This window comes from Zeugodacus cucurbitae, chromosome 4 (genome assembly GCF_028554725.1).
Source record: "Zeugodacus cucurbitae isolate PBARC_wt_2022May chromosome 4, idZeuCucr1.2, whole genome shotgun sequence".
Classification (NCBI taxonomy): domain Eukaryota; kingdom Metazoa; phylum Arthropoda; class Insecta; order Diptera; family Tephritidae; genus Zeugodacus; species Zeugodacus cucurbitae.
The window spans coordinates 66,829,477-66,852,974 of NC_071669.1; the positions used below are offsets into that span (position 1 = coordinate 66,829,477).

Below are 23,498 nucleotides of genomic sequence, written 5' to 3' on the forward strand. Positions count from 1 at the left end.
GATATTTAGTACAAACATTATCTCCTTGAAAACATTGGAACAAAGTCTTAACAACAAAGTAGTGTGGCTTCTCTCTATTATCTCCCTGTATATCACTCTCTGCATATATATATCTTTCTCTTTTTCTCTCTTTTTCACTACCTCTCTTCATCAAGATCTCTCGCCCACTCGAGTATTACGTCATCTCATTTTGTTTTATTTATTTTCGTTGTTATGCGGCCGATTGTCCGCAGCAACATCATGGGAAAAGTTTGTGAATCACTGAACAACTTTACTGACAGCGATACGAAGCCAAGCGCCAATGAGCGAATACAATAATTTTGCAGCTCAACGACGATCAGTTGGCTCGTGAGGGTTGAAGTGTTGCTGTGGGTTTTTCATTGGCGCTTAGTAATCACATAACAAATGTGTAGGTAAACGGAAGAGCACCTGTAAAAATTAGTGGCGGCTAATAAAGTAATCTATTTTTTTAGATATTTGTGTATTAAATATTCTAAAATAAAATAGTTTCAGTGAGGTGTTTTTTGTAAAAGAAAACAACATCAATTGTGTTAGTTTCTTGCTATGAGTAATTAAATATAAATTTTGAAAAGTTGTTTTAAAGTGCAAGAAAACGTTTTTCGAAGGTAAAAGTGGGCGCTAAAGCAAAAACAACAAGTGTATTATCGATGTGCGAGGCTGTGATAAGAGATAAGATAAAAGCAAACATTAAACAAAAAAAAAAAAAATAGAAAAACACGCTCATAAAACGTAAAATATATGAAGAAAACAATAAAAACAAAACAAAAATTTAAACATGAAGTAATTGGAGACTGAATTGGAGCGGTGCTTATAAAAATTTGTACATACATACATACCTATATATTTACCTGTGTTTGTTTGTACCTACAAGACGAGATAACGGGCGTACAATAAATGACCAACTGTTGTTGGAAATATTTAGAGGAGAGAACCATCGAAACACTTTAAGTGAGTGACTGCTTTAAATATTTATATATGTATATGTAACATATATGGGTGATATTTGAACAAGTGATATCTAGAAGAAATTAAAAAAAAATTTTAATTTTTTATATTTTTTTATTAAGTAAAAAATCTTAAGTACTACAATTTTATATATAAGAAATATTTTCTAACAGATTCTATAAATATTTATATCACCCATACCGGTGCCATTGCTAAGAATATCTCAGTGCTTAACAAAGAAAATTACAGAACAACAAAGTCAACTTTGACTTAGAAGCGCGCTTTACATAATAAAAACTGAAATAAAATAAAAACTTTAACAGAGCAATAAAACCCATTAAAACTGGGCAAAAAACAATTTCGAAAAACACATTAAAGCATACAGAAAACTTCTGGACACATACACACATATACCCACATCGAAGTGTATAGTTGACACCAACATGTAAAGCGTTGGACTGCAGTTAAGTTCAGCTAATACAAACGTGAAAAACAACAAAAATAACAATAACAATAAAGAACGTGAGAAACGCGAAAGTAAGAAAGAAAAACTGCAATAACATGTGCAGCTAATTGCTACCAGCCACCAACAACAAACGCCCATTTATCTGCTACTATAAATACATACCAACACCTATAAGCGCACAGATCCACACGCTGTGATCTTGGCTTTTGTTTTTTTTTTTTGCATTAGCATTTTCATAGCGTATTTCACTGATAATGACCGCCGAGTCGGCGTTCAGCATGGCATTCTAAAATATCATACAAATTTACACTTCAGCAGCTAGGTATTGGGGTGTTCGCCCATATAGCAATAGCTAATTACGTGCGTTTTTCTAATATGCACACATTACGGTGGAGCGAATTTTTTATATATACAGTATACTCTCGAAAAGTTAATTCTCAGAAAGTAAATAATCGGAAAAGTTAATCACCTTTAGGATTACACATGCACCTCAAAAGAGTAAATTTTTTAATTTACTTTTCAGAGAGTGTGATAAAAAATTCGAAACGAAGCAAGCAGCGATTTTTACGATGTTGCAAAAACACTTACCCTCTTGTTAATCGCGTCTTTTTAGTAAATAAACTCTCCTACTTGATCCACTGGTTTAAAAATGAAAACGATGCAAATCAGGTGTCAGACTTTTTGAATTGTCGTACAAAAATGGTCAGAAAATATATTGCAGAAGAAAAAAACAAAATAATATTCAAGATTTTTTCTCTTCAAAGTAAATACATATGTATGTATGTAAATGTAAATATGTTTTTCATGTAAATCCATATGTTTTATTGAAGCAAATAAATGAATGAATTTTTTAAGTTTAAAAATGCATTTAATATTATAAAATCAGATAATTTATGTATATATTTGGAAAAGTAAATTATTCGAAAAAGTAAATTACCCAAAATACCAATCGATTTACTTTTCGAGAGTATACTGTATATTTTTTTAATTTTGATTTATTTAAATTTTTTTGTGATGAAGACGAATGAGTATTTGCAAATTATTAGTATGGGTTTATATCATATATTAAAAAAAAATATTTTTGTAAAAAATTTAAGAAAATTTTAATTTTTTTTTATTTTAAAATACAAAATGAAAAATGAAAAAAATAAAAAACATTTTTGTAAAAATTTATTTTATTTAAATTTTTTTTTTATTTAAAATTTTTTAATTATTTAATTCAGTTATTAATTATTCAAATAAATAAGAATTTTTTTCGCAGTCATATGCTAATATTAAATTTATTTTTCACCACTCAAATTGTACCACCCTAATGTGCATTCGTAATTGCATTTGATACCCATCAGCCTACACATTGACTCAGAACAAACAATGCAAAGCTGTCAGTTGAAACAGATGCTTCGAAAAAAAGTACGCTATTACGAGTGAATTGTCATGTGCAGCGTTGATAAATTTACCTCAATAGCCGAGTTTATTTTTATATGCACTGAAGTGTTATCATGTGCTATGATAAGTAATAATTATACAAAAGAACAACATTTATACAAGTGCACTTGATGGCCAACTTTTTCGAGAAAACCTAAACAAATACGCAATAAATCGTGAAAATATTTTTTTTAGTATATTTTCCAAAATGAGTAGTGGGTTGCCGCATATTTGAAAATTCAAAAAATTTTGAAAATGTTTTATAAGAGTTGCCAAATAATTTTATATTTTTGCCAATTACGTTTTAAATATATGTAGTTAAAGCTCTCTACATCTAAAATGCATATGTATGTATGTCAATTGAGATTCGTAACTGCCAAAACACCTTTTTCTCGAACCCTTTAGGCATTTAAATAGACCTAAACAACAAACCAAAGCCACTTTATTTACAAATGTGTGTTCAAATAACTGTAATTAGTGAGCTGACTTAATGGTAATTGGCAAGATGTCAAGAAAATATGGTAAATTATTTGTTTTATTGCCAAAATGAAAGTAAAGTGAATTCCAATTACCGGTTAAATGACCAACTGAGTTCGTTATTTGATGGAAAGAAGCAATAACAACGTATAAGCAAAGCCAGTGATATTTTTATGTTATCATTTAGGAATGTAAATATATATACATGTGTATATTTACACCAACTTTAATTTATTTTTAACAAATGCTTTGAAAATTAACGATCAACAGTTCAATAAAATTAATACAATCTCTGTACCTTTTTGAAAGATTATAAATATGTACTTCATGCACCAGAGTTGCAAATCATAACTACTATGCATAAACATATAAGTTATACGCTTAAGTATTACTTATAATTTGTTGTTGTTGCCGATTGGGCGTTTGCTTGGCGAAAAGTTACTTCATTTTACAATTGAATAACTTTAACAATTTATTGCGTGTTTCATGCACAAACGCTTGCTTGTACATACATATATATTGACGTGTGTGTATGTAAGCAGGTGAATGTGATTGAATCGTGAAATTATAATTTAACTGGAGCAATGGCAAAATTATATACACCAACATTTCCTGGTGATTAAACCAACTATGTATTACTTGAATGTGATTAATTTTTGTGCATATGCTTAAGAATGTATATAAAATATAGGTATACATATGCCAGAGTTTACCATAAGTTCGAAAAACATTTTTATTTCAGTGTAGTTTAGGCATTTTCTAGTGAAAATTTTAATTTATGTTAAACTAGTTATTTTTGGACTAGTTGGGAAACTAACTATTTTTAACTATACTTTTAAATATATTTTTCACTTATTTAGTTTTTTTTTTATATTTATTAACTTGAATTATAATTTTAACTAAAAATTTCAATATTATAATTTATTGACAAGCTCCCTCTATGCTTACTTGAAATAAAAAAACATCCCATTTTACCAATACATATTATATTTATATGAGATTTTTATATGCGTGTAGTTAAGAAAATTTCGCACAGTGTAATAATTTAAATATGGAGACAAAGTACAAAATCCATTTGTAATATTCACGAACGTTCAATCATTTTTGTAACAACTCAACTACTTGCTGAAGCACTCTTTTATAGGGGTTGAAGGAGCTTTCGTGGAGCTTTTTCAATTTACATATTAGCTTATTTGAATATATTGCTTGAAATAGGCACTCATAATCGATTATTTTCAATATTTAAGTAATATAGATTTAGTTAAAAAATCTTATAAATAAAATAAATATCAAATCGGAAAAGCTCTACTAATGCTCCAAAAGCTGGGTTTGCCTGTAAATTTCCTCCCGCTATTATCAAAATCTGATTTTACATTAAATTGGCATATGATAATAATACTCGCGCTTTTCTTGAAATTTGATCTTAAAATAATTAAAAAAAAAACCTGAAAAATATATATATTTTTTTAATAAACATATTTATTTCTTCAAATATTTAAATCATTTAGATAATAACCATATATGTAGTTGATATTAGTCATAGAAATAATCAGAAACAAACATGTACTGAAAATTGTTATAGGCTTACTGAAAGCACGCACGTAACTACAAAAAATTTAAAACTCATTCCGCTTCTACGAAAGTCAAACGAAGAAAAATTATAAGTAATTTTTATACGAGCTCAGAAAAAGTAAGGATTTTGTAGAATTATAGCGTTTTGAGACAGGAGCTAATTTATCAATTAACCGGCTTCGATTCGATTAAAACGCATATTAAGATAGACTTACCATACAAAATAAAATATTTATTTATTATTCACTGAATTTTAATCGACTTGAAAATCAAATGCAACTCTGCGACAAAGACGTACGATATACGTTCTTTGTCTGCGATCGGCTGAATTTTGTGATAAAAAAACTACGGTAGATGTCGCTACTAAAAATATTAATCAGCTGATGAAACTTACCAACTTCTTATGAAAAGCTAAAAGAAAAATGTATACCAGCTGCTCGGTTAACGAGTAGCCGGCAGTATAAAAGGCAAAAAAGGGTTTCTCAATAAAAATTTTAATTGATCAATTAATTTGGTGGTCTAATAATGCTTTGATATAGACATATTAATTATGTTATAAACTTCCTCTATTATTCTTACTCATTCCTGAAACAATAAAACAATAAAAGAGATCTTACTTGACAACTACAGTGCTTTTATGGCTTACTGAAAGTTTTGTAGTTGAACTTGTACAACTCATTCCGCTTAACGAAAGTTAATTTAAGGAAAATTATGTGTAATTTCTATACTAGCTTAGAAAAAGTGTGGAATTACAATGAAAACTGTATTACTCAGCTTAAGAAAACTATGAATAAACTCTGAATTTAATAAACACACAGCGCACCCTATCGACAGCTTTAGGTCAAATTTAATTCCAAGATTGAATTCAGGGACTACAAAAATATTAATATAATGAAATTTTCAGGAACAAATTCATTACAGATCGGATTTTACTAAATTTTTCTAAACAGAAGGTCGCACATTTCAACATGTCTATTACACCCGATCTAAATGCGCTAACAATTCTCAACGGGTTCATTAAGACTTTATGACGTCAAAGTAAGAGCCCGCGTTTTTTTTTTTAGTTCTTCGGGAGCACATTTAGTTGTAAGTATGTGCTTACGTGCTTGTTTCACCGTTTTATTGTCGCCTCCCAGTGGTCATTAACATCTGTGACTCAAGTCGAGCACATCATCGAGCTCTTAATATGAGATACATACATATATACTCGACATTGTTTTTGTTGTTGAAATATATATAGTTTTTCATTTTAATTGTATTTTCATTGTTTTACAAGCAACTGGCTAACATTTACCTACATTCATATTTACATTTAAACAAATGCCAGCCACTTCACGCATATTTTATCTGCTTATCTGCTATTTCATACATTTTGTATGATGCCATTGTACAATGTAACAGCAACAACAACAACACAATACAATATTTTATTAGTTATTTTATGGTTGTTGCCGCCACAGTTGCTTATTTCCGATGTGTCGCGGTTCCAAGTGTAAGCAATAATGCGCTTAAGCAGCGCGGTCGGCAACAGCGTCGACCGACAAGCAAAGCAAGCAGCGAAGCGATCGCCACCAAAGTACCAAGTCGGCCACTAACTGTACTTGTAGTATATATTCATTTGAAAAAAAAAATGTCGAAAAAAGCGAAGCCAGCCATGGGAAATATGCGCAGTCGACGTCACTGCTGACGCCAGTCGCTGGCAGCGCTGATCATTTGGTTGGTGCTTGTGCTTTGCTTTTGCTTTTACTCACCTGAGCGATCGCCCGTAGGCGCTGGCAGTTGGCTACAGCGCTTCGCTGTGACCTGACCGAGCGTGCCCGCAATCGAGTGTTAGCCAAAAACAAGCAACGAAGAAGTCGGAAGCAACCGCGGAACACCAATTCAAACGGGCGTGTTGTACGCTACGGTTGTTAAGCGTTGTCTCGTCTCTGTTTCGTCTGTGTCAATTTCAATGCTCAATGTGACTATGAGTTTCTCAGGCAGTTGAAGTTCGCAAATTAAAATTAAAAAAAAAATAAACTATGGAAACAATAAGATTATTGTTTAAAAATGCATAAAATGTATAATTATGTGAAAATTTGTTTTTTTTTTTTTAATTGTGAAAGATAATAAAAATATGGTAAATTAGACTGTGATTTGATTGTTGAGACTACTTTCTGTGCGTGACGATCTCAAAGATATTATTTAACCGCAACTATTATTTTCAAATAAATGGAGGTAATGTTTTAATGATTTTTGAAGATTAATTTTTAATAATAATAATAGTTATTTTTCGTTTTTTAAATTCACCTAAAATATAACCACAAAAAAGTTTTCAAATATCAGTGAAATATACTACAAAATATAATTATTGTTAAACTAGGATATATAAAATAACTAAAAATAAAAAAAAATTTCAAATAAACTTTGAAAAAAAAAATATTTTCTAATAAACTTTGGTAATAATAAATTTTTTCTTTCAACAATCAAGATAGTTTACTATTTCACGGTACTTTAATTTCTAAATATAAGTGCACCTTTATACGGACACATTTGTATATATACATATGTATATATGTAGATTTCACATATATTTACTTAACTGTTCAGTCTCCAAAACAAGTGGGTAACATTCATTACAGTTACTCATTGCTCAAATAAATGTTATTCTTAAAGTCAACGACGCTAGTGATAACAAAACATTTTATTAGGGTTGTTCGTTCGACTTCGAAAAATTTTTTTTTACTCAGAAAACTTTTAATTATAAAAAATAAACAAATTAAAGTAAAACAAAATATGGTGTGTTTATAATTTAAATTTTGTTATGGATACTCGATAAATATTCAAACACATTCCGATGCTACATAATTTCGGGCCTATGATTGTTTTGTGAATTAAGTTAAGTTAAGACGAATCTTCTTTATCAAACACTTAAAAGAAAAAAGTCATGATGCTGCTAAGCCCATCCGTGGCTTAAAAAATTAGTAAAAGAAGTAATATAAAAACTGTACTTTAAGTTTATTATATATCTGTACTTTAATTTCGGTAAAATGGCACGAAAAATATTTTAAGCGAAATATTTTTTAAATGCTTTTTATCACACATTTTTAATAACAAAATTCCATAGCATCTAGATTATAGGTAATTTCAAACTAGCTTTCATTCCTAATACTATGAATACATTTATCAAACTAACCGTTTGTTACCACCCTAATGTCAGTTATATGAAACTTGATATTTTAGTACGAATTAATTTATGATATAGCTGTTTTTTTTATGCCACAAATAGGTTTAAAATTGTAAAATCTTAAATTTTAGCAACTAATATACTTTAGTAAAATTAAACTAAATTTTTCAACATTTTCAAAATAGAAGACGGCCTTAAAGTCTTTTCGTACGGTTTCAACCTAACGGCATTCGTATAAATATGTTTTTTTGTATAAACAGTTTTGTATAACAACAACATATACTCCAACTACCTTAATGTTAAAGTTATTTTATCTGTTAAGATAAGAATTAATTCTCATTAATTTTGTTAACCTCATCTTCATGCCTCGTTGAAGGAGAACAATTAACGTAGATAAATAGTATGCGCCTAGTACTATATCTAAAGGTATGTAAGTAGTATTACCTACACCTACGTTCATATGGTAATTCATATAATTATGTTTAATTTTTCTATCTTAAAATTCGTCTAGACACTAGACAGATATTGTAATATTAAAAGCCTTTGTTATATTGTGGGAGAACACTCAAAAATATAGTTCCCTGAGCATATTTATTGGTACTGAGTATAAATAATTTATATAAATAACTTTTATTTTATTAAAATTATTAATTTTTTTTAATTTTGATTTTCAGTTAAACCCTTGGCATAACGTATAAATGTGGAAGTAATCTTTACACCAGCAAAGAAGAATTCTTAATAACATTTTGTAACTGAATATTAATTAATAAAAACGAAAGCAACATGACTTCTACACCCGCAGCTGATTTGGAAGCACAGGTTAATGTGGATGATCTGCCATTAACATTTAAGGTAATTCCAAGAAAAATATATATAAGGTTGAACTTCCCTAACTCGAATCACCATAATCCACAAAAAATTTTCGAGGTAGAGAGACTTCGAGTTATAGAAGTTTTCGCCTACATACCATATAGAGAGATTCTTTTAAAATTTTAAATTTTGTATTATGCCCAGAAAAGTTCGATTTATGGAAGGAAATTTTTATGAAATTTGACTTCTATTGCCAATTCAAGAGTTCGAGTTGTGTAGAACTTTGAGTTATAGAAGTTCGAGTTATGGAAGTTTAACTGTACTTTTATTATATCGTCTTAGAAGGTAAAAAAAAGTTTATGAAGTGTTGAATGGTTCGAATGGCGTACAACAATAAATGTCCCACTCTCTCCAATATTTAAATAGAGTTGGACATTGTATACTTCAGAACTTAATTTTGGAAAAGTTAAGCAAATTCGAACGAAAAAAAATGAAACACTCTTAATATTGTCGGGCTTATCAATAATTGCCGTTAAAGGTAAACAGTTGAAATATTAGATTAAATTTGACGTGCGAAGCTTTGGTTAACTCGTTTGAGATAATATTTACAATCTATTTGTCATGGTTGGGTGTGATAACACAAATCAATGATTGAATTGGTAAATATTTTCTATCGTTATCTTAACTCTTCAATATGACAGCCTTGATGAAAACCAATTTATGGTGAGTTGTAAGTTTTGTCTCATACATATGTAAAGCTTGCGTCCATAAAAATTTTATCAGGAAAAAAATATGTATACCGCAAGTGTAAAAATTTTTTTGAGGCATTTTCGACTACAATTAATATATTTTGTAGCTATTATAAGTAGGCAAGTATTCCTACTATATACAATTATGTACATATTTTTCATGGTTCAAAAAATTTGACTTCAATAATTATTTCCATTATCGAAACCATTTTGATACACAAATTATGACATAAAATGACATACATACATATTTTTAATAAAAAATAAATTATTATAAAATAAAATTTAAAATAGAATCATAAATCACAAAATAACAACAAGTAAACATTTGAATTAACTGAATTGCCAAAGCGTATAGGTCAAATATCAAACTAAAAAATCAGACCGGAAGTGCGTTGGTGGCAATAAAATTTTTTTTATTTTTTTGTTGTATGCACTTGTGTTTTTAACCATCAACAATCATTTATCTATGGAAATTATCTATTCTACCTCATTGTGTTTGGTACTTTCACATGTTTCTATATACTATATGGTAAATAGCTATACATATGTAGTATATATATAAAGAACCAAAAAGTTTGCGAAATTATAAATACTAGTTTCAATGTAAATAGTTGCTATATATAAATATTTATATACTTATTATATATGTATATAGCCATGCGACTAAACACTCAATGGCTCATATTGCACACTTTTTGCCCATCTAGCTATGCGACACACATCGTTGCACATTGAAATTTCGTCGATAGCGATTACGAGCCCATGCTCGCCCGCTATCCAAAACCTTGTGTCTACAATTGATTACAAATTATTATTTTCCATTATTTACATACATATGTTTGTAATACTAAGCTATACTGAGCCCTCAATACTGTAATTTGAAAGGTCCGTACGTAAAGTTGTTATTTCGCCTCTCTTACATAAGTACATTCCCTCATACCACATTCTCCCATACCGTTAGTAGTATTTTATTATTTTAGTTCTTTTTTATTTTTTAAAAAATCGTACTCGTGTTTGTCTGGCAGTCATTCGTGGAAGTGCGCTCCGTTACATCCGGTAGCTGCGCATGCGCGATGTTCTGAGCAGTTACGGTCTTAATGCAAATTGGACAGTGTTGTAGACAGCAATAAATGCGAGTATGTAAATATTTATAGTCTGTGTCACTGTTGCATTCAGTTACAGAACGTTTGGTGGACCCCGAAATTTCGGGATTCAAAATTAGTAGCCTCAGTAAAAACGCAGATATAAGATGTTATAAATTTTGGTGTTGATGCTATGATCGAAAAACAGTTACTCTGCTGCCTATTTTTAAATTTATCAATCCTCACTCTTTAAATTTATTCATAATATTCATTACAAAAATTAATTGTTCTTTTTTCTCTCAGGTCAAATACATTGGCTCCGAGGTGGCACGTGGCTTATGGGGTATTAAATTCACCCGTCGACCTGTTGATATCTTGGTCGGTGTAGCCAAGAATCTACCTGCTAAGAAAGTGCTACCGCAATGTGATCTCACAGTGTCAACCGATGGTGTTAAAATCGAAATCATCACACCAAAAGCGAATGTGAATAGTTGGAAATATGCGATCGATACGATTTCATATGGTGTACAAGATTTGGTCTACACCCGTGTATTCGCTATGATCGTAGTGAAAGACGAACAACATCCGAATCCATTCGAAGTGCACGCTTTCGTGTGCGACAGTCGTGCTATGGCACGCAAACTGACATTCGCCTTAGCGGCCGCTTTTCAAGACTACTCGCGACGTGTTAAGGAGTCTGGCGAGCAATCGCCTACCGATAACATTACGCCGCATCGACAGAAATTCGCCATTGATTTGCGTACACCCGAGGAGCTGCAGGAGGGTATCAATGAAGAGACGGAGGCTTAGGTGGTAGCGCGTATGGTTAGTAGTGTAGTTGTTGCTAAATTAAAATATCTCTTAATAATATATTTTTATTCGCAGATCCAAAGTATTGACACGATTATATTCAGTTGAGCAGCAAATACGTCACACGTTTCATTTTACAGCATAGACTTTACTATTGACTTATTTATATATAGTTATATATTATTTGTTAGTTTATAAGAAATGAGTTGCTCAATATTTTAAGTGAAACTAATTGTAACTGTTTAAATTCCATTCTTCAACACACTCCACGAAAGTCCGCTTAAGCTCTGTGCTTCAGTCCCCCACTGAGGCTTTACCCGTGATTATTTTTCTGTTGTCCTCCCAATAATAGTTGTGTTGAGCATAGTTCACTGCTTAGTATTATAATATTTCCCTTAAATCTATAAAAACAAGTCTGATCTAATAAAGTCTCCGAAGACTATCTTCAGCAGTTAGCATTTTGTCATGAATAACTTCCTAGAAAAGTAGTTCTCCAGTTGGAGGCCTCTGAAATACTTGAGGCTTCGAAAAAATATTCAAGTATTTCAATTATAGGAGATTTACGAAGAGTCAACTCCTTATGTTATATGGAACTCTCGACATTTATTATTTACCACTCTCGGTGATCCCAAGAGTAGTGTAATAATATAGACGCTGCTTCATAAAGACCAAAGTATTTTTAATCTGATTGTAAGGTTTTTGTATTTGTTAGTTTTACGTTTTAATCGTAGAACTCAACAAAAAAGCGCATTAATTTTAATAAATTTTAGTATATTTATTTGAAACGATTTTGAATTTATTTTTATAAAGAAACTTTAATTGTACATACATATTTACTTGTATTTTTTCCTGATACAGCTAGTTACCCAAAGTATAAAACAATTTCTTGAAATGAAGTGTATGTAAAAATCTAATTATAATTATAAAAAATTTTGTTAAAAAAGAAATAAGTACAAGCTTAAGCTTTAAGTTATTAACTACGATAAAATATTGTATTTGTTATTATATTGATTGGACTAATTTAATGTCAGGAGAGGCGACACTGTTTTAAAGAAAATGTGGACTAACAATTTATGTTATATAATGTTATATAAAGTAATAAATTTTTTTCTTTAAAATATTATTTATTAAGATAATGTTTGTATTGAGTTAGAAAAATAATTTTAAAATTTCAGTAAATACCACCTTATAGTAAGATTTTCGACTAAAAAATATGTTTATTGTTTTTGAAAAATTATAATTAGTACTCCATTAAATCAGAAAGCGATTTTTGAAGTGTTGTTTGGTATTTTAAGGTTAGCTTATATGCTATGCTTCCTACGCCAAATATATATATATTATATGCTAAGACGACTTTAAATGATTTACGTACTTAATTTGACTTAATTTGATATAATGTAGGTATGTATGAATGTATTCTGTTCAATAAATGTATTAACTTATAAATGTAAACTATTTAAGATTGTTGTATTGCCTTTAGTAGTGCCAAAAATGGTAGTAATCATTCCTATTCGAAAGATCGAATAATATCGGCCATCAAAAAGATTCGTTATCAGGAATGTTCTCCAAATAAATCAATCTCACTTAAGATTATTGAGAGTGTAGATCTCTGTACTCTCGATTATTAACGAGTTACAAAACGGCTTTAGTCTCTGAACCCAATTTTTATGTTACTGAAATACTCAAAAATGTAAATAGCGATCTTAACCAAGAGTGAGAAATTTTGTTACCCTCAGTAGATCAAGGGTTAAAATCACAATCAATGCGGAATAAAATTATATAAACAGAAAAATTCTAAAATTTATTAAGAATATTGAACAGAAAATTCAAAGACCCAAAACCAATACTGTCTCCTAACAATGATCCTCAGATTCTAAGAAAAAGTAATATTATTTTAAGCTCTCGACCAATTTGGTCATATTATTGCTTTTTTTGGAGCAACTTTTAAATAAGTAGACCTTGTATTGTCGAAATATCTAATAGTTATTACAAAATTTGGAATTGAAACGTTAGTATTGAAAAAGTTCTCCGACCATAGTTAACCAAAACATTGGGCCTAATCATTGAATCAGTTTCGATTGAAAAATGGTTCGATTCGATCGAAAAAATTTAAATCGGAATCATTGAAACCGTATCGAAGATAAAATTTACGATCTCATTAAACTCACTTATCGACTCGAAAAAATACATTTCGCGGCTAATAGATGTCGCTAACTACGAAATCGTTAAATCCGCAAAATCGAAAATTTTGATCGGAATCTATCCGTTGGTGAATGAGTTGCGGAAATGTAAAAGAAATAAGCCATTTGGAAGTTTTTATGTAAATAATTACTGATAACGGGCTAAATTAAGTTTTAAATGGTTATTTTAGAGCCAAGAGGCAAAAATCGGCTAACAAAAATAAATTAAAGATGTTTAAAAGCGATATAAAGTTGCCACCTCGAAATAGCGATAGAATTTTCTCAAACAGCCTCAGACGAATTAAATATTTTTTGGAAGAAATTTCACAATAGTTAGAGGTTAGATTTAATTTATTTTGAACAAAGCAAAAATATTTATTTTAAGTACAGACAAATTTATCAAATCTGTCTCACTTTGTGAAAAAACAGTTTATCGACGAAATCAATGATCGCAGGAACATTATCGATCTTCGATCAATCTTTATCGTATCGAAATCGAATTCGCAGCGGATTCAATGATTAGGCCCCAATATCTTTTTGTAATCTGTAGTCTGATTTTGTAGAAATAGTTCTAAGTACTCTTCTCAGTTCTATAACTATAAATTATTATACTGAATTTCTCTATTTTTTATTTCAATATCGATTTGTATTTGATTCGTCGTCTTAAGAAACTAAAAGCATTAAAATTGATTTATTTTTGTTCTAAGTTAAAGTCTTTATTCATAGTGATTTCAATTTACAATGTGTATGCTATGAGTTAGGAGAGCGTTCAAGGCTTCCAAAATCGAGAATGTAAAAATCGAGATTTTATTTACGGATTTTTTTTTTTTTAATTTCTAAAATTTTCGTTCGAATTCGCCAACTGTATATTGGTACATACATGATAATATTATTTTGCATAAAGAAATTTCTTAAAAGCATTGAAATAACAAAATGCTATCTAATTATAGACAGTTTAATTTCAATATTGATTTCGAATACTTTAAAGGTTTCGTTTAAATTTCTTTAGGATGCTATTTATAGAGTTTCGTTGAATTATACTTTTCAAAAGTTTTCGTTTATTCATCAAAAATGTCATTAAATAATTTTTATTATGGAAAATCCATAAATTTTTCACATTTTTTTTTTTCAAATAAAAAAATTTCGTTTGTTTTTTTTCTTTTAATTAAGAAAAACTCACAGCAGTTTTCAGCAGCTAATAATCATCAACAGCAATCGTCCAAAGGATGAATGCCAATAAGTAAAGTTAAAGCACCCATTCCTATGCACGACTGTTGCCAACAAACAGGGTGACGAGGTTTGTGGTTCCAAAAAATTTTGTTTGAAAAATATTTTTTTAAATTTTCATAATTCAATTTTTAACAAATAAATCGAAATTATAAATCGTTGTTAATTTTTGTAAGAATGTACTATTTACTTACATGCTACGTGGTAGTTGCCAGTCAGCTATAAATTTTTAAAAGAAAATTTTTAAATTGTGTTCTTTAAGTATACTAATTTACCATAAATAAATTAAAAATTTTTATAAATATTTTTTTTTTATTTTTAAATTTTATTCAATTGTCACTTTTGTTCAACTTAAGTAAATTGGAGCATCTAAAACATTTTCTTAATTTATTTATATATATGGTATGTATGTACTATATATTCAGCAAATATAAAATCACACTCCTTCATGTTCTTAATATCGCTTCCATTTGTTTGCATTGAACAAAAATGCTTCCAACAACAAAATAAATTATTTTCTTCATTTATATATGGCTTCGGCAAACGAAACTGTGTGAATTTCACGCACTTTTCTAAATTTTGCATTTTTCATTTTTTTATAATTTTTCATATAAAAAAGTAGTAGTAAGTAGACCTAGAATCATAAATTAGTTTAACTTAAATAAGAAAAGAAAGTTTGAGTAGTATTTTTTTTTTGCTTTTTTCCTCTGCTCTTCAGCTGTAGTCCACCGTCTAAGACAGTCAGCGCAAAACCAAAATTCGACGCCGACGCTTTCAGTCCCAAACTATGAGTTTGTATTTGTTGTAGTACGTACTGGTGGCGCGCAAAGCAAAGTATATGTATTTATGTAGTGAAAAATTAGAAACCTAAGCTGTAGGAATTTTATGGGCGGGTTGCGTACGCATAACGCGCACACTCACCCTGTATGGCATACAGGGTGTGCTCACAATGGGCATAAAAAATAGGTGGTTTGCAGCATCTAACTGGCATCCGATCTGAAGAGGAAGCGACGTTTACGTGGATCTAACTTAGCTTTGTTCAAGCTACGATATCTCAAGGCACGATTTGCCTTCGCACTTTCATCAGCTTCAACAGCTGCGGTCTCAACGGGCGCATCAGCTGCCACAACAGCAGCTTCACTCTCAGCTTCTTGCACATTCTCAACTGGTGCTGCTACAGCTTCGGCTTCACTTTCAACTTCTTGCACAGTCTCAACTGGCGCTGGCACAGCTTCAGCCTCCTGCTCAGTCTCGGCGTTGATTGCGGACTTGAGAGCGACATTAGCTTCAAGTTCGTCGGCATCGGTTTGCACAGCCTGGTCTACAGTTTGCACTAGCGGTTCGACTACGTCTTGTACGGCCTCAGCTTCAACGGGTAACTTTTTGAGCTCCGTTACGAATGCACTGGGCTCTTCGGCAGCAATAGCTTCTGGTGCTTGTACAGCGCTGACCTCCGGCTCGGACACTCGATGATAAATGGGAAAAATGATATCCTCGGCAGGTGTTTGTTTAGCTGATACTTCTTGCGGCGCTGACCCTTTTTCCAAACTAAATTTCAATTCAACGGGCGCATCGGCGTTGCTGGAGTCTACAACCAGTTCCATGGGCGCACCTTTCTCATCGGCGGGCGCTTGATCTAAACGCTCTTTCACCAATTCAACGATGTCATCGATGCTGATGGGTCTGTAGGCGACGGGAGCGACGGGTTGTGCAACTTCTGGTTCAGCTTCTGGCACACTCTCCACAGCTTCGGCAAGAACTGGTTGTACAGCTTCTAGTGCAGGCTGGACGGCTTCAGCGACAGCAGGTTCGGTTTCCACCAACTCAGCAACAGCGGGTTGAGCTTCTGGCTGGCTTTCTACAGCTGGAATATCCTCTGCTTTTTGTTCTTCTGTAATTTCTGCTACAGTTTGTTCGGGCAAGAATTTCAATTGCTCTTGAGTTTCTGCTACAGCTGGCACAACTTCTTCTACAGGTTGTACTGCTTCAGCTTTTACTTCTTCAGCATTGATTTCTTGCTCTGGTTCTTGTACTTCCGCTTCGGCGTTTTGTACCTCTTCGTAGGGTGTTTGAATGACTGTTACTGGAATCTGATACATGTTGGCGGGGTAACTGTTGGAGATGGGGAATCTAAGCAGTGGTGAAACTTTCACTTCCTCTTCAGCGACTGGCACATCTATAGCTACAACTGGTTCACTTTCAGCTTCAACCGCTGATGGTTCTTCAGCAGCTACGGTTTTCAAAAAGTTGGCTTCAGCTTCAGCTTCAACGGGTACTTCTTCTGGCTGTGCTTCTACTGCTTCAATTATCTCTTCACTCTGTTGTGGTGCTTCTACTTCAATTTTAGCATCTTCACTTTCAGCAGAAGCTACTGGTGCTTCCTCTTCCAGCTGCACAGGTAGGACGGGTTTCTCATGTGGGTGAGCGCTCTTTAGGGTATTGATGAAGTCTGAAATAAGTGCTTCAGCTTCAGCAGCGACTTCAGGGTCTACGGGTTTGAAACCACCAACAGTCTGCAAGTGAGCGTCATTGTCTTCGAAAGCTTGTTGCACAATGGGATCTTGTTGTTCCATTTCAGGTGTAGCAGGCATGGTTTCAACAGCATCGGCTGGCTTCTGTTCTTCCAACTCCTCAAGTGAGGGGAGAGCAGGCAAAGATTCTTCTGTATTTTCAACTGGAGCAATAACTGCGGGCTCAGCTTCCAAAGCAACTGGTTCAGATGCGCCAACTAATTGATCCTCGGCGTTTTCGGCAAGTTGTTCGGGTTGAGCTTGTTCTTCAGACTGTGCTGGTGTGTCTACATTGATTTGTTGTTCAGCTGGTACTTCCACAACAGCATCAGAAATAGGAGCTGGTTCAATTGCTTCAACAGCTAGTTCTTCATTTTGTGCTTCCTTCTCTGGTTCGGCTTCAACTGCTACTGGTAACTCAGCCACTATTGGTTCCTCAACTTTTGTCACTTCTTCCGCTGGTGCTACTTCTACGTTTGAAACTTCCTCAGCAACAGGTTCTTCAATTTTAATTTCCTCTACAATTGGTGCTACATATTCGGGTTCGGCTTCCACAACTGGTTGCGCTAACTCAATTGGCGCCACAAAAGCTTCCTCCGCTTGTGCAACTTCAGCTTCTGGAACAAGTGGTTGTATGGCGATTGTTTTCAAAGTCTGTTCTGGCTCCACAGCAACTTCACCAGCTTCAGAAGCTTGTGGTTCTGCATCGACTACGGCTGGAATTTCAGCTTCAGCAACAGCTGGTACTTCTACGGCAACCGATTCTACAGGTTCTGCAACAGCTTCAATTTCTTCCTGTGCCTGTACTGAACTAGCGCCCAAGTTTGATTCGAATTTCAATGCTGGCACAACAGGTTCCACAACTTCCACAGCTTCGGGTACGGTCTCAACGGCGACAGGTACATCTTCAGTCACTTTGGTAACAACATTATTCTTGTGCGAAAATGTGGGACGTCTGCGTTTGTATGATTCCGGGTTGTGGACAGTATGTACTAGCTCGACTTTGAAAGGTTGGGCAGGCACTTCAACGACTTCTTTTTCGCTATTGTATGAAACAGCTGGGCGTTTCTTGTAACGGGATGGCACTTCTTTTACCTCGTCCTCATCAACTGCTTGTACGGACACTACTTCAGCGGGTACGGATACAGGCGCAATGGGGCTGACATTGGGCATCTTGCGTAGTGGCATAAGAGATGGCAATTTGTTCGTGGGGTAAATAGCTTGGTCTTGTTGTGGTTTGGGTTGTGGCTTCCTACGATTGGGTTTCTGCACCTTCACTGGTTTAACTGGCTTAGCTGGTTGTGGTGCTGGAGCAGCTGCTTGTGGATCAACGGCTTGTTGCACTTCTTGCTCGGCTGTCTCAGCTGTTTCCGCGGGTTGTGCTTCCGCTTGTTCTTGCGCATTGTTGGAGTTAGCGTTCTGCTCTTCGGTATTACCAAAATTGCGGTTCAATTCGTAATAGTTTACAGAGTCTTCACATGAGAAGGCAATATCTTCGCGACGCATACAGGTGAATGATTCCTGCGAAGACAAAGCAATAATTTCGATGAGTAATGCTGCGAAATATTTACATGCAAACAACTTACCTGACTGAATACAGTCTCTTCGGGGCAGATGAAACTCCAACGGAATGTATTCTCTTTGCCGTCAGCGTATGTTACCGGCAAACAGACGTGGAATATCTGGCAGTCATTCTCCACGTCCGCATAATAACCATAAACTTTATCATCGCACGAGAAGCTATCGGTGATGTCGGCGCGTATCGATGTCGCATTGCTGGGCAAGGTCAGTGTCGACGGCATTTCGGGGTACTCAGGCGCCAGTGGCTCTGGTGCGGGACGCTCCACATCATCTTCGCGCTGCACAATCAGCACATTTCGCTGAAAATAGATAAATGGCAAACATATTATTTTTTTTCTTCTGAAGAAAGAGCTCTGTGCCGATGGCAGTGGCAGCGCAAAGAGCACCCACACTAGACCAGATCTATCCATCAGTTTCTCCTCATTTCTACGCTATTATGCATGCACGAAATTTATGTAATCCCTGCGTTGCATTTCAAGTAGGCACTGAGTCGTAGCTACCCAAAAAAACGGCGAACCACAGTCACATCTGCGCACGTGACCACGGGCGCCAGTCGCTCGCGGCGTGCGTGCTATGCCGTTTACTGCTGCCCGTTGCGGTTTACCTATGCTACGTCGCCGTTGTTGTTGTTGCTGGTGGGTGAAATGTAGTGGAATTTGGAAATCCATCAACGAGCTTCGAGCAAATCGTCAATTTTGGTTGCAAAATGGCGCAACTGTAAACGAAACAAACAGTTGGTCGGGCGGTTTGTGGGCCTCGCGCTGTCATTGGGTCGGTGGGTATTATGGGCGGCACAAAGCAATTGCAAAACAAAATTTCACCTGCTGTTCTAGTTTAGCTGCGCTAGGTGCGAAGTGAAACCATATAAGCACAAGTGTCTTCAAATATATTCGTCTGTGGGTGGGTGTGTGTGCGTGTGTTATGTCGAAATGTCGCCCATTAGGGTGCACATTTTTGGTAAGTATTGTCGGTTGCACCTGCGCGCGAATATCAATCAACTTTCGTTCGCCTGCTAAACGCTTGTCGATTGCATTTTCTTGCGCCATCGCGCCCGTCTAATTTATTTATTTTCGAAGTTTTTATATTTCGTTATTTTTTATTAATAGCTTGGAATGGTTTTTCGCTTCGTCTTTGTTTATTTTTATAGCGTTTTTTGTAGTTATTAATTTCTTTTTATTGCGTACTTTCCGATTTGCGTAAAAGTCACCATGATTTGTTGCATTTTAATGAGACTCTTTAATAGTTGGCTACTTTGGCTGTCAATGTTTCAGTGGACGCAGTGATTTATGAATGATTTATGACCTGTGGCCAACTGTGTGTTTAGTCTTTGTTATGCAGTTGAATGTTAAGTTTAAGAAATACTTAAATAATAGTTTCTTCAATTCTTAGTTATGCAGATTGCTTGCTGAAAGAATAGCATAACTACATATTTTAAATATTTCGTTGTGTATACAGCAGTTAGTATTTCTTGATAATCTGTATTGAGTATTCATATGATATCCTTTCTGAAAAAGTTCATATATTTTTTAGTTTCCTTATGTAATATGGCCTGCAGGCCTACCAAACCAACCTATGTAATATTAAATGGATTAGGTGCTGACTTAGCAAGAACGTTTCTATGAATTACAGAAGATTCAGCAATTCTAAGGGTTCGTGAGACGTTGAGGCGTATATATGTTCTCTAATTTTATAACAATTTTAATCTTAACGGTAAAATTTTTTGGACCACATTATGACAACCAAACAGATCTGTATGATTCGCCAATATTAGTTTTATTTTAAGAAAGGATTCACATAACCTTCGTGATGGACTAAAAAGGGGGTCCGTATTAAAAAAGGTCCAAGATTCTTGTAGTCTTGAAAAAATATCAAGTCGCTATGACACAAACGAGTTATTCTGTGATGTTTAAGTATTTAGAACAAGTGGTCGAGAGAATCCGACATTTGATAATGTAAGGATAAGTTCAACCGATATTACCGGACTAAAAATAATGTTCTAAATTTCCCGATTTATCATAAGTAGGTAAAGTGGATATCCTCTCTGAACCATCCTGTGGTGTTGATAAAGATTGAACTCAAGGAAAACTGGCTACTCTCAAAATATTAGAGTTAAGTTTGGAGAGAGGAAGAGTTTGGAAAATACATGAAAACTGAAACTCTTGTTAAAGATCGAGTATAAAATAGATTATTCGACAGTGGAAGCGAGATTAAAAGGAAAGAATGAAGATATGTGAATTATCGATTAGCCGAGAGTGCTTGAGCAGGGAAACATAGTAGCTAGTTTTTCCAAATTATTTGACCACTTATGATGTCGTTCTCAATATAATATTTGACATTTTTTTTTCTCTCTCTCTCTCAATGCACTGCCGCTCCTTATGTACCCCACGTAGTTCTACCTTCTACTGCAATCCATAATTTTCAATAATATGCAGAATGGTTATACATTCGAATACCTAAAATGTAAGTTCTACAGCGACCATTCGTAGACTACATAAAGGAAACCCAAAAGTGGAGCGGCAAACCATTTCAGCGATTGCATAGCCATTTTGCAACACGACCAAATAGGAAGCGCTGATAATTCATAATAAATTGCTACAGTAATAATATTTGTGTTTCATTTTTTTTTTTTTTGCTTTGCTTTATAAATTCTTAACTTATTTGGTTTGTGGTGGTATTGACTAAATCTGGCAACGCAATGAGTCAGGGTGAAAGAAGTAAATGAAGTGAAGACAGAGCCGCTGTGAAAGTAGAAAATGTTGAGGGAAGCGGTTTGTGAGCATATAAAGTAGAATCAAGCTAGAATGTTTGTTGGCGTGTGTAGATATGTTTGTGTGTTTCTGACTTGCTTGAAGTCTACGCTAAACGTCTGGAATTTCAATGAATGAAATATGTTGTAGCTATTGATTCTAAAGGTTGCTAGCTACCCAACCATTTGGCGGTAGACTCTATGGCATACAATTGTATTACTTCCGTTTGTCATCGAACAAATGGCACACGACGATTAACGGAAGTGCATACATGCTTGTAGAAAGCAAAGCCAGTAAGGTGCACCAATGCATATATGCGCCTATGTAAATGTGTACTTTGCTAGTTTTTATGTGTCTAGCTTCCTTTGTAGCACGATTTAGACTACAATTGTATTAAGAATCACACATATGTGTATGTATGTGTGTACTGATGTATACTATTTCATTCATACACAAGATTTCCTTTCCATTTTAACCTGCAAATTCAATTACTATTGTTATTTAATTTAATTTCCAACGCACCTTAACTCCATGCAGCGGTCCGGCCAGGCAGCAGCCACTGAGGCACACTAACAATAATGTGCGCTTCCACATATTTCCCTCGAGCTCGCGACAACTGTAACTTTTTCACAAAAAAAAATACCACAAATTTGTAAAAAATGTTTTTCACTTTTTCACACTTTCAGTTTTCGTTAAAAATTTTTTTGTGATTTTTAAAAACTAATTCGTTTGAAATGCGCGCAAATCAATTCCGAAAATGCACATTAATCCTTTTTGGTAATTTTTGTTGTTATTGTTGGGTTTTTTGCACAATTTCCGTTGTTTGTTGTAGTTGTAGGCTGGGCTATTTATTTCGTTTGTCTGTTGGCTTGATGGTTTGTGAGTTTCTTTAAAAAAAATTGGTATGGTGCTTCAGACCAAAGCTCGCACTCGCTTCCACTGTGAGGCTCCGTTGGCTGAATGTTACTAACTGCGACTGTTTCGGGTGCGTTACTCGCCATTTATATTCTTCACTTTGATTTATTAAGAATTCAATGAAGAGACCACACTAACACCAGCGACAAGCGCACGCACACATACACAAACGCTCAACCAGCAGCGAGCGCATGCAGCCGCAACACCCACATGTATGTATATATGTTCATGCGTTTCTATGTAAGTCTGCTAGAGTCTTGACTGTGCGCTGTGTCCGCACCACAACAACACCGGCGGCTTAAGCCACCAACTTGCCAACTGTGCGGCAATGGCATTGACAGTGAGCCACTCATTGTGTACACAAACTATTACAATTGTCAACGCGGCCAATAGCAACAACAACAACAGCAACTATTTACCACTACAGTTGCGCCTAACGAATTCATTCAGTTAAACGTGGTATTTCGCTAAGTTTTTGTTTGGCGCGCGCATTTTTCGCTTTGCATTCGTAGTTGTGTTGTTGTTATTGCTGTGCATTGCGCCTGCGCTTTTCAATTAGCCAGTGTGTGCGCGACCGCTCGAAGAATTGCTTTTGCATACATTACACTAGCACACAGCGGCGACATGGAGCGCTCGAATATGAAAGTATGTAAATGAGTTTGTGCGCGACTGGTTGGCATACAGTTAAGAGAGTGAGAGTTATAGCGCTCAGCGAAAGAAGAGAGTGATATTCAATAATAGATTTTTACTATCTTAATATGGAAACTTGATACATATCAATCAAATATAGGTTAGCCAAGATAGTTTTGCCT

The 23,498-nt window shown here is 34.0% G+C and overlaps 2 protein-coding genes across 7 annotated transcripts; one reads left to right on the forward strand and one right to left on the reverse strand.

The window, feature by feature from the left end:
• The first annotated feature begins 326 nt into the window (after nt 1–326).
• Nucleotides 327–16,486, forward strand: LOC105214644 (uncharacterized). Of its 6 annotated transcripts, none has more exons than XM_029040613.2 (4): nt 327–409; nt 8,747–8,924; nt 11,020–11,541; nt 11,602–16,486. In XM_029040613.2, exons 2-3 carry the CDS (start codon nt 8,856–8,858, stop codon nt 11,524–11,526), a joined length of 576 nt encoding a protein of 191 aa, XP_028896446.2. In that variant the 5' UTR covers nt 327–409; nt 8,747–8,855; the 3' UTR covers nt 11,527–11,541; nt 11,602–16,486. The 6 variants fall into 6 exon arrangements, with proteins under 6 accessions (XP_028896446.2, XP_011186498.2, XP_028896437.2 ...); XM_011188196.3 differs by having other exon boundaries at nt 332–973; XM_029040604.2 differs by having other exon boundaries at nt 332–969.
• On the reverse strand, nt 15,536–22,732 carry LOC105214662 (titin homolog). The gene is made up of 3 exons (XM_011188213.3): nt 22,294–22,732; nt 19,030–19,323; nt 15,536–18,964 (listed from the first exon to the last, which is right to left on the reverse strand). Exons 1-3 carry the CDS (start codon nt 22,363–22,365, stop codon nt 15,914–15,916), a joined length of 3,417 nt encoding a protein of 1,138 aa, XP_011186515.2. The 5' UTR covers nt 22,366–22,732; the 3' UTR covers nt 15,536–15,913.
• Between the last annotated feature and the right edge of the window lie 766 nt (nt 22,733–23,498).

Bases quoted from the DNA above. Each gene is read 5' to 3' on its own strand.
- LOC105214644 (XM_029040613.2), top strand. From the start codon at position 8,856: ATGACTTCTACACCCGCAGCTGATTTGGAAGCACAGGTTAATGTGGAT. The intron at 8,925-11,019 runs GTAATTCCAAGA...TTTTTCTCTCAG, and splicing joins ATCTGCCATTAACATTTAAG to GTCAAATACATTGGCTCCGA.
- LOC105214662 (XM_011188213.3), bottom strand. From the start codon at position 22,365: ATGTGGAAGCGCACATTATTGTTAGTGTGCCTCAGTGGCTGCTGCCTG. The intron at 19,324-22,293 runs GTGCGTTGGAAA...ATCTATTTTCAG, and splicing joins GACCGCTGCATGGAGTTAAG to CGAAATGTGCTGATTGTGCA. The intron at 18,965-19,029 runs GTAAGTTGTTTG...TTGTCTTCGCAG, and splicing joins AAGAGACTGTATTCAGTCAG to GAATCATTCACCTGTATGCG.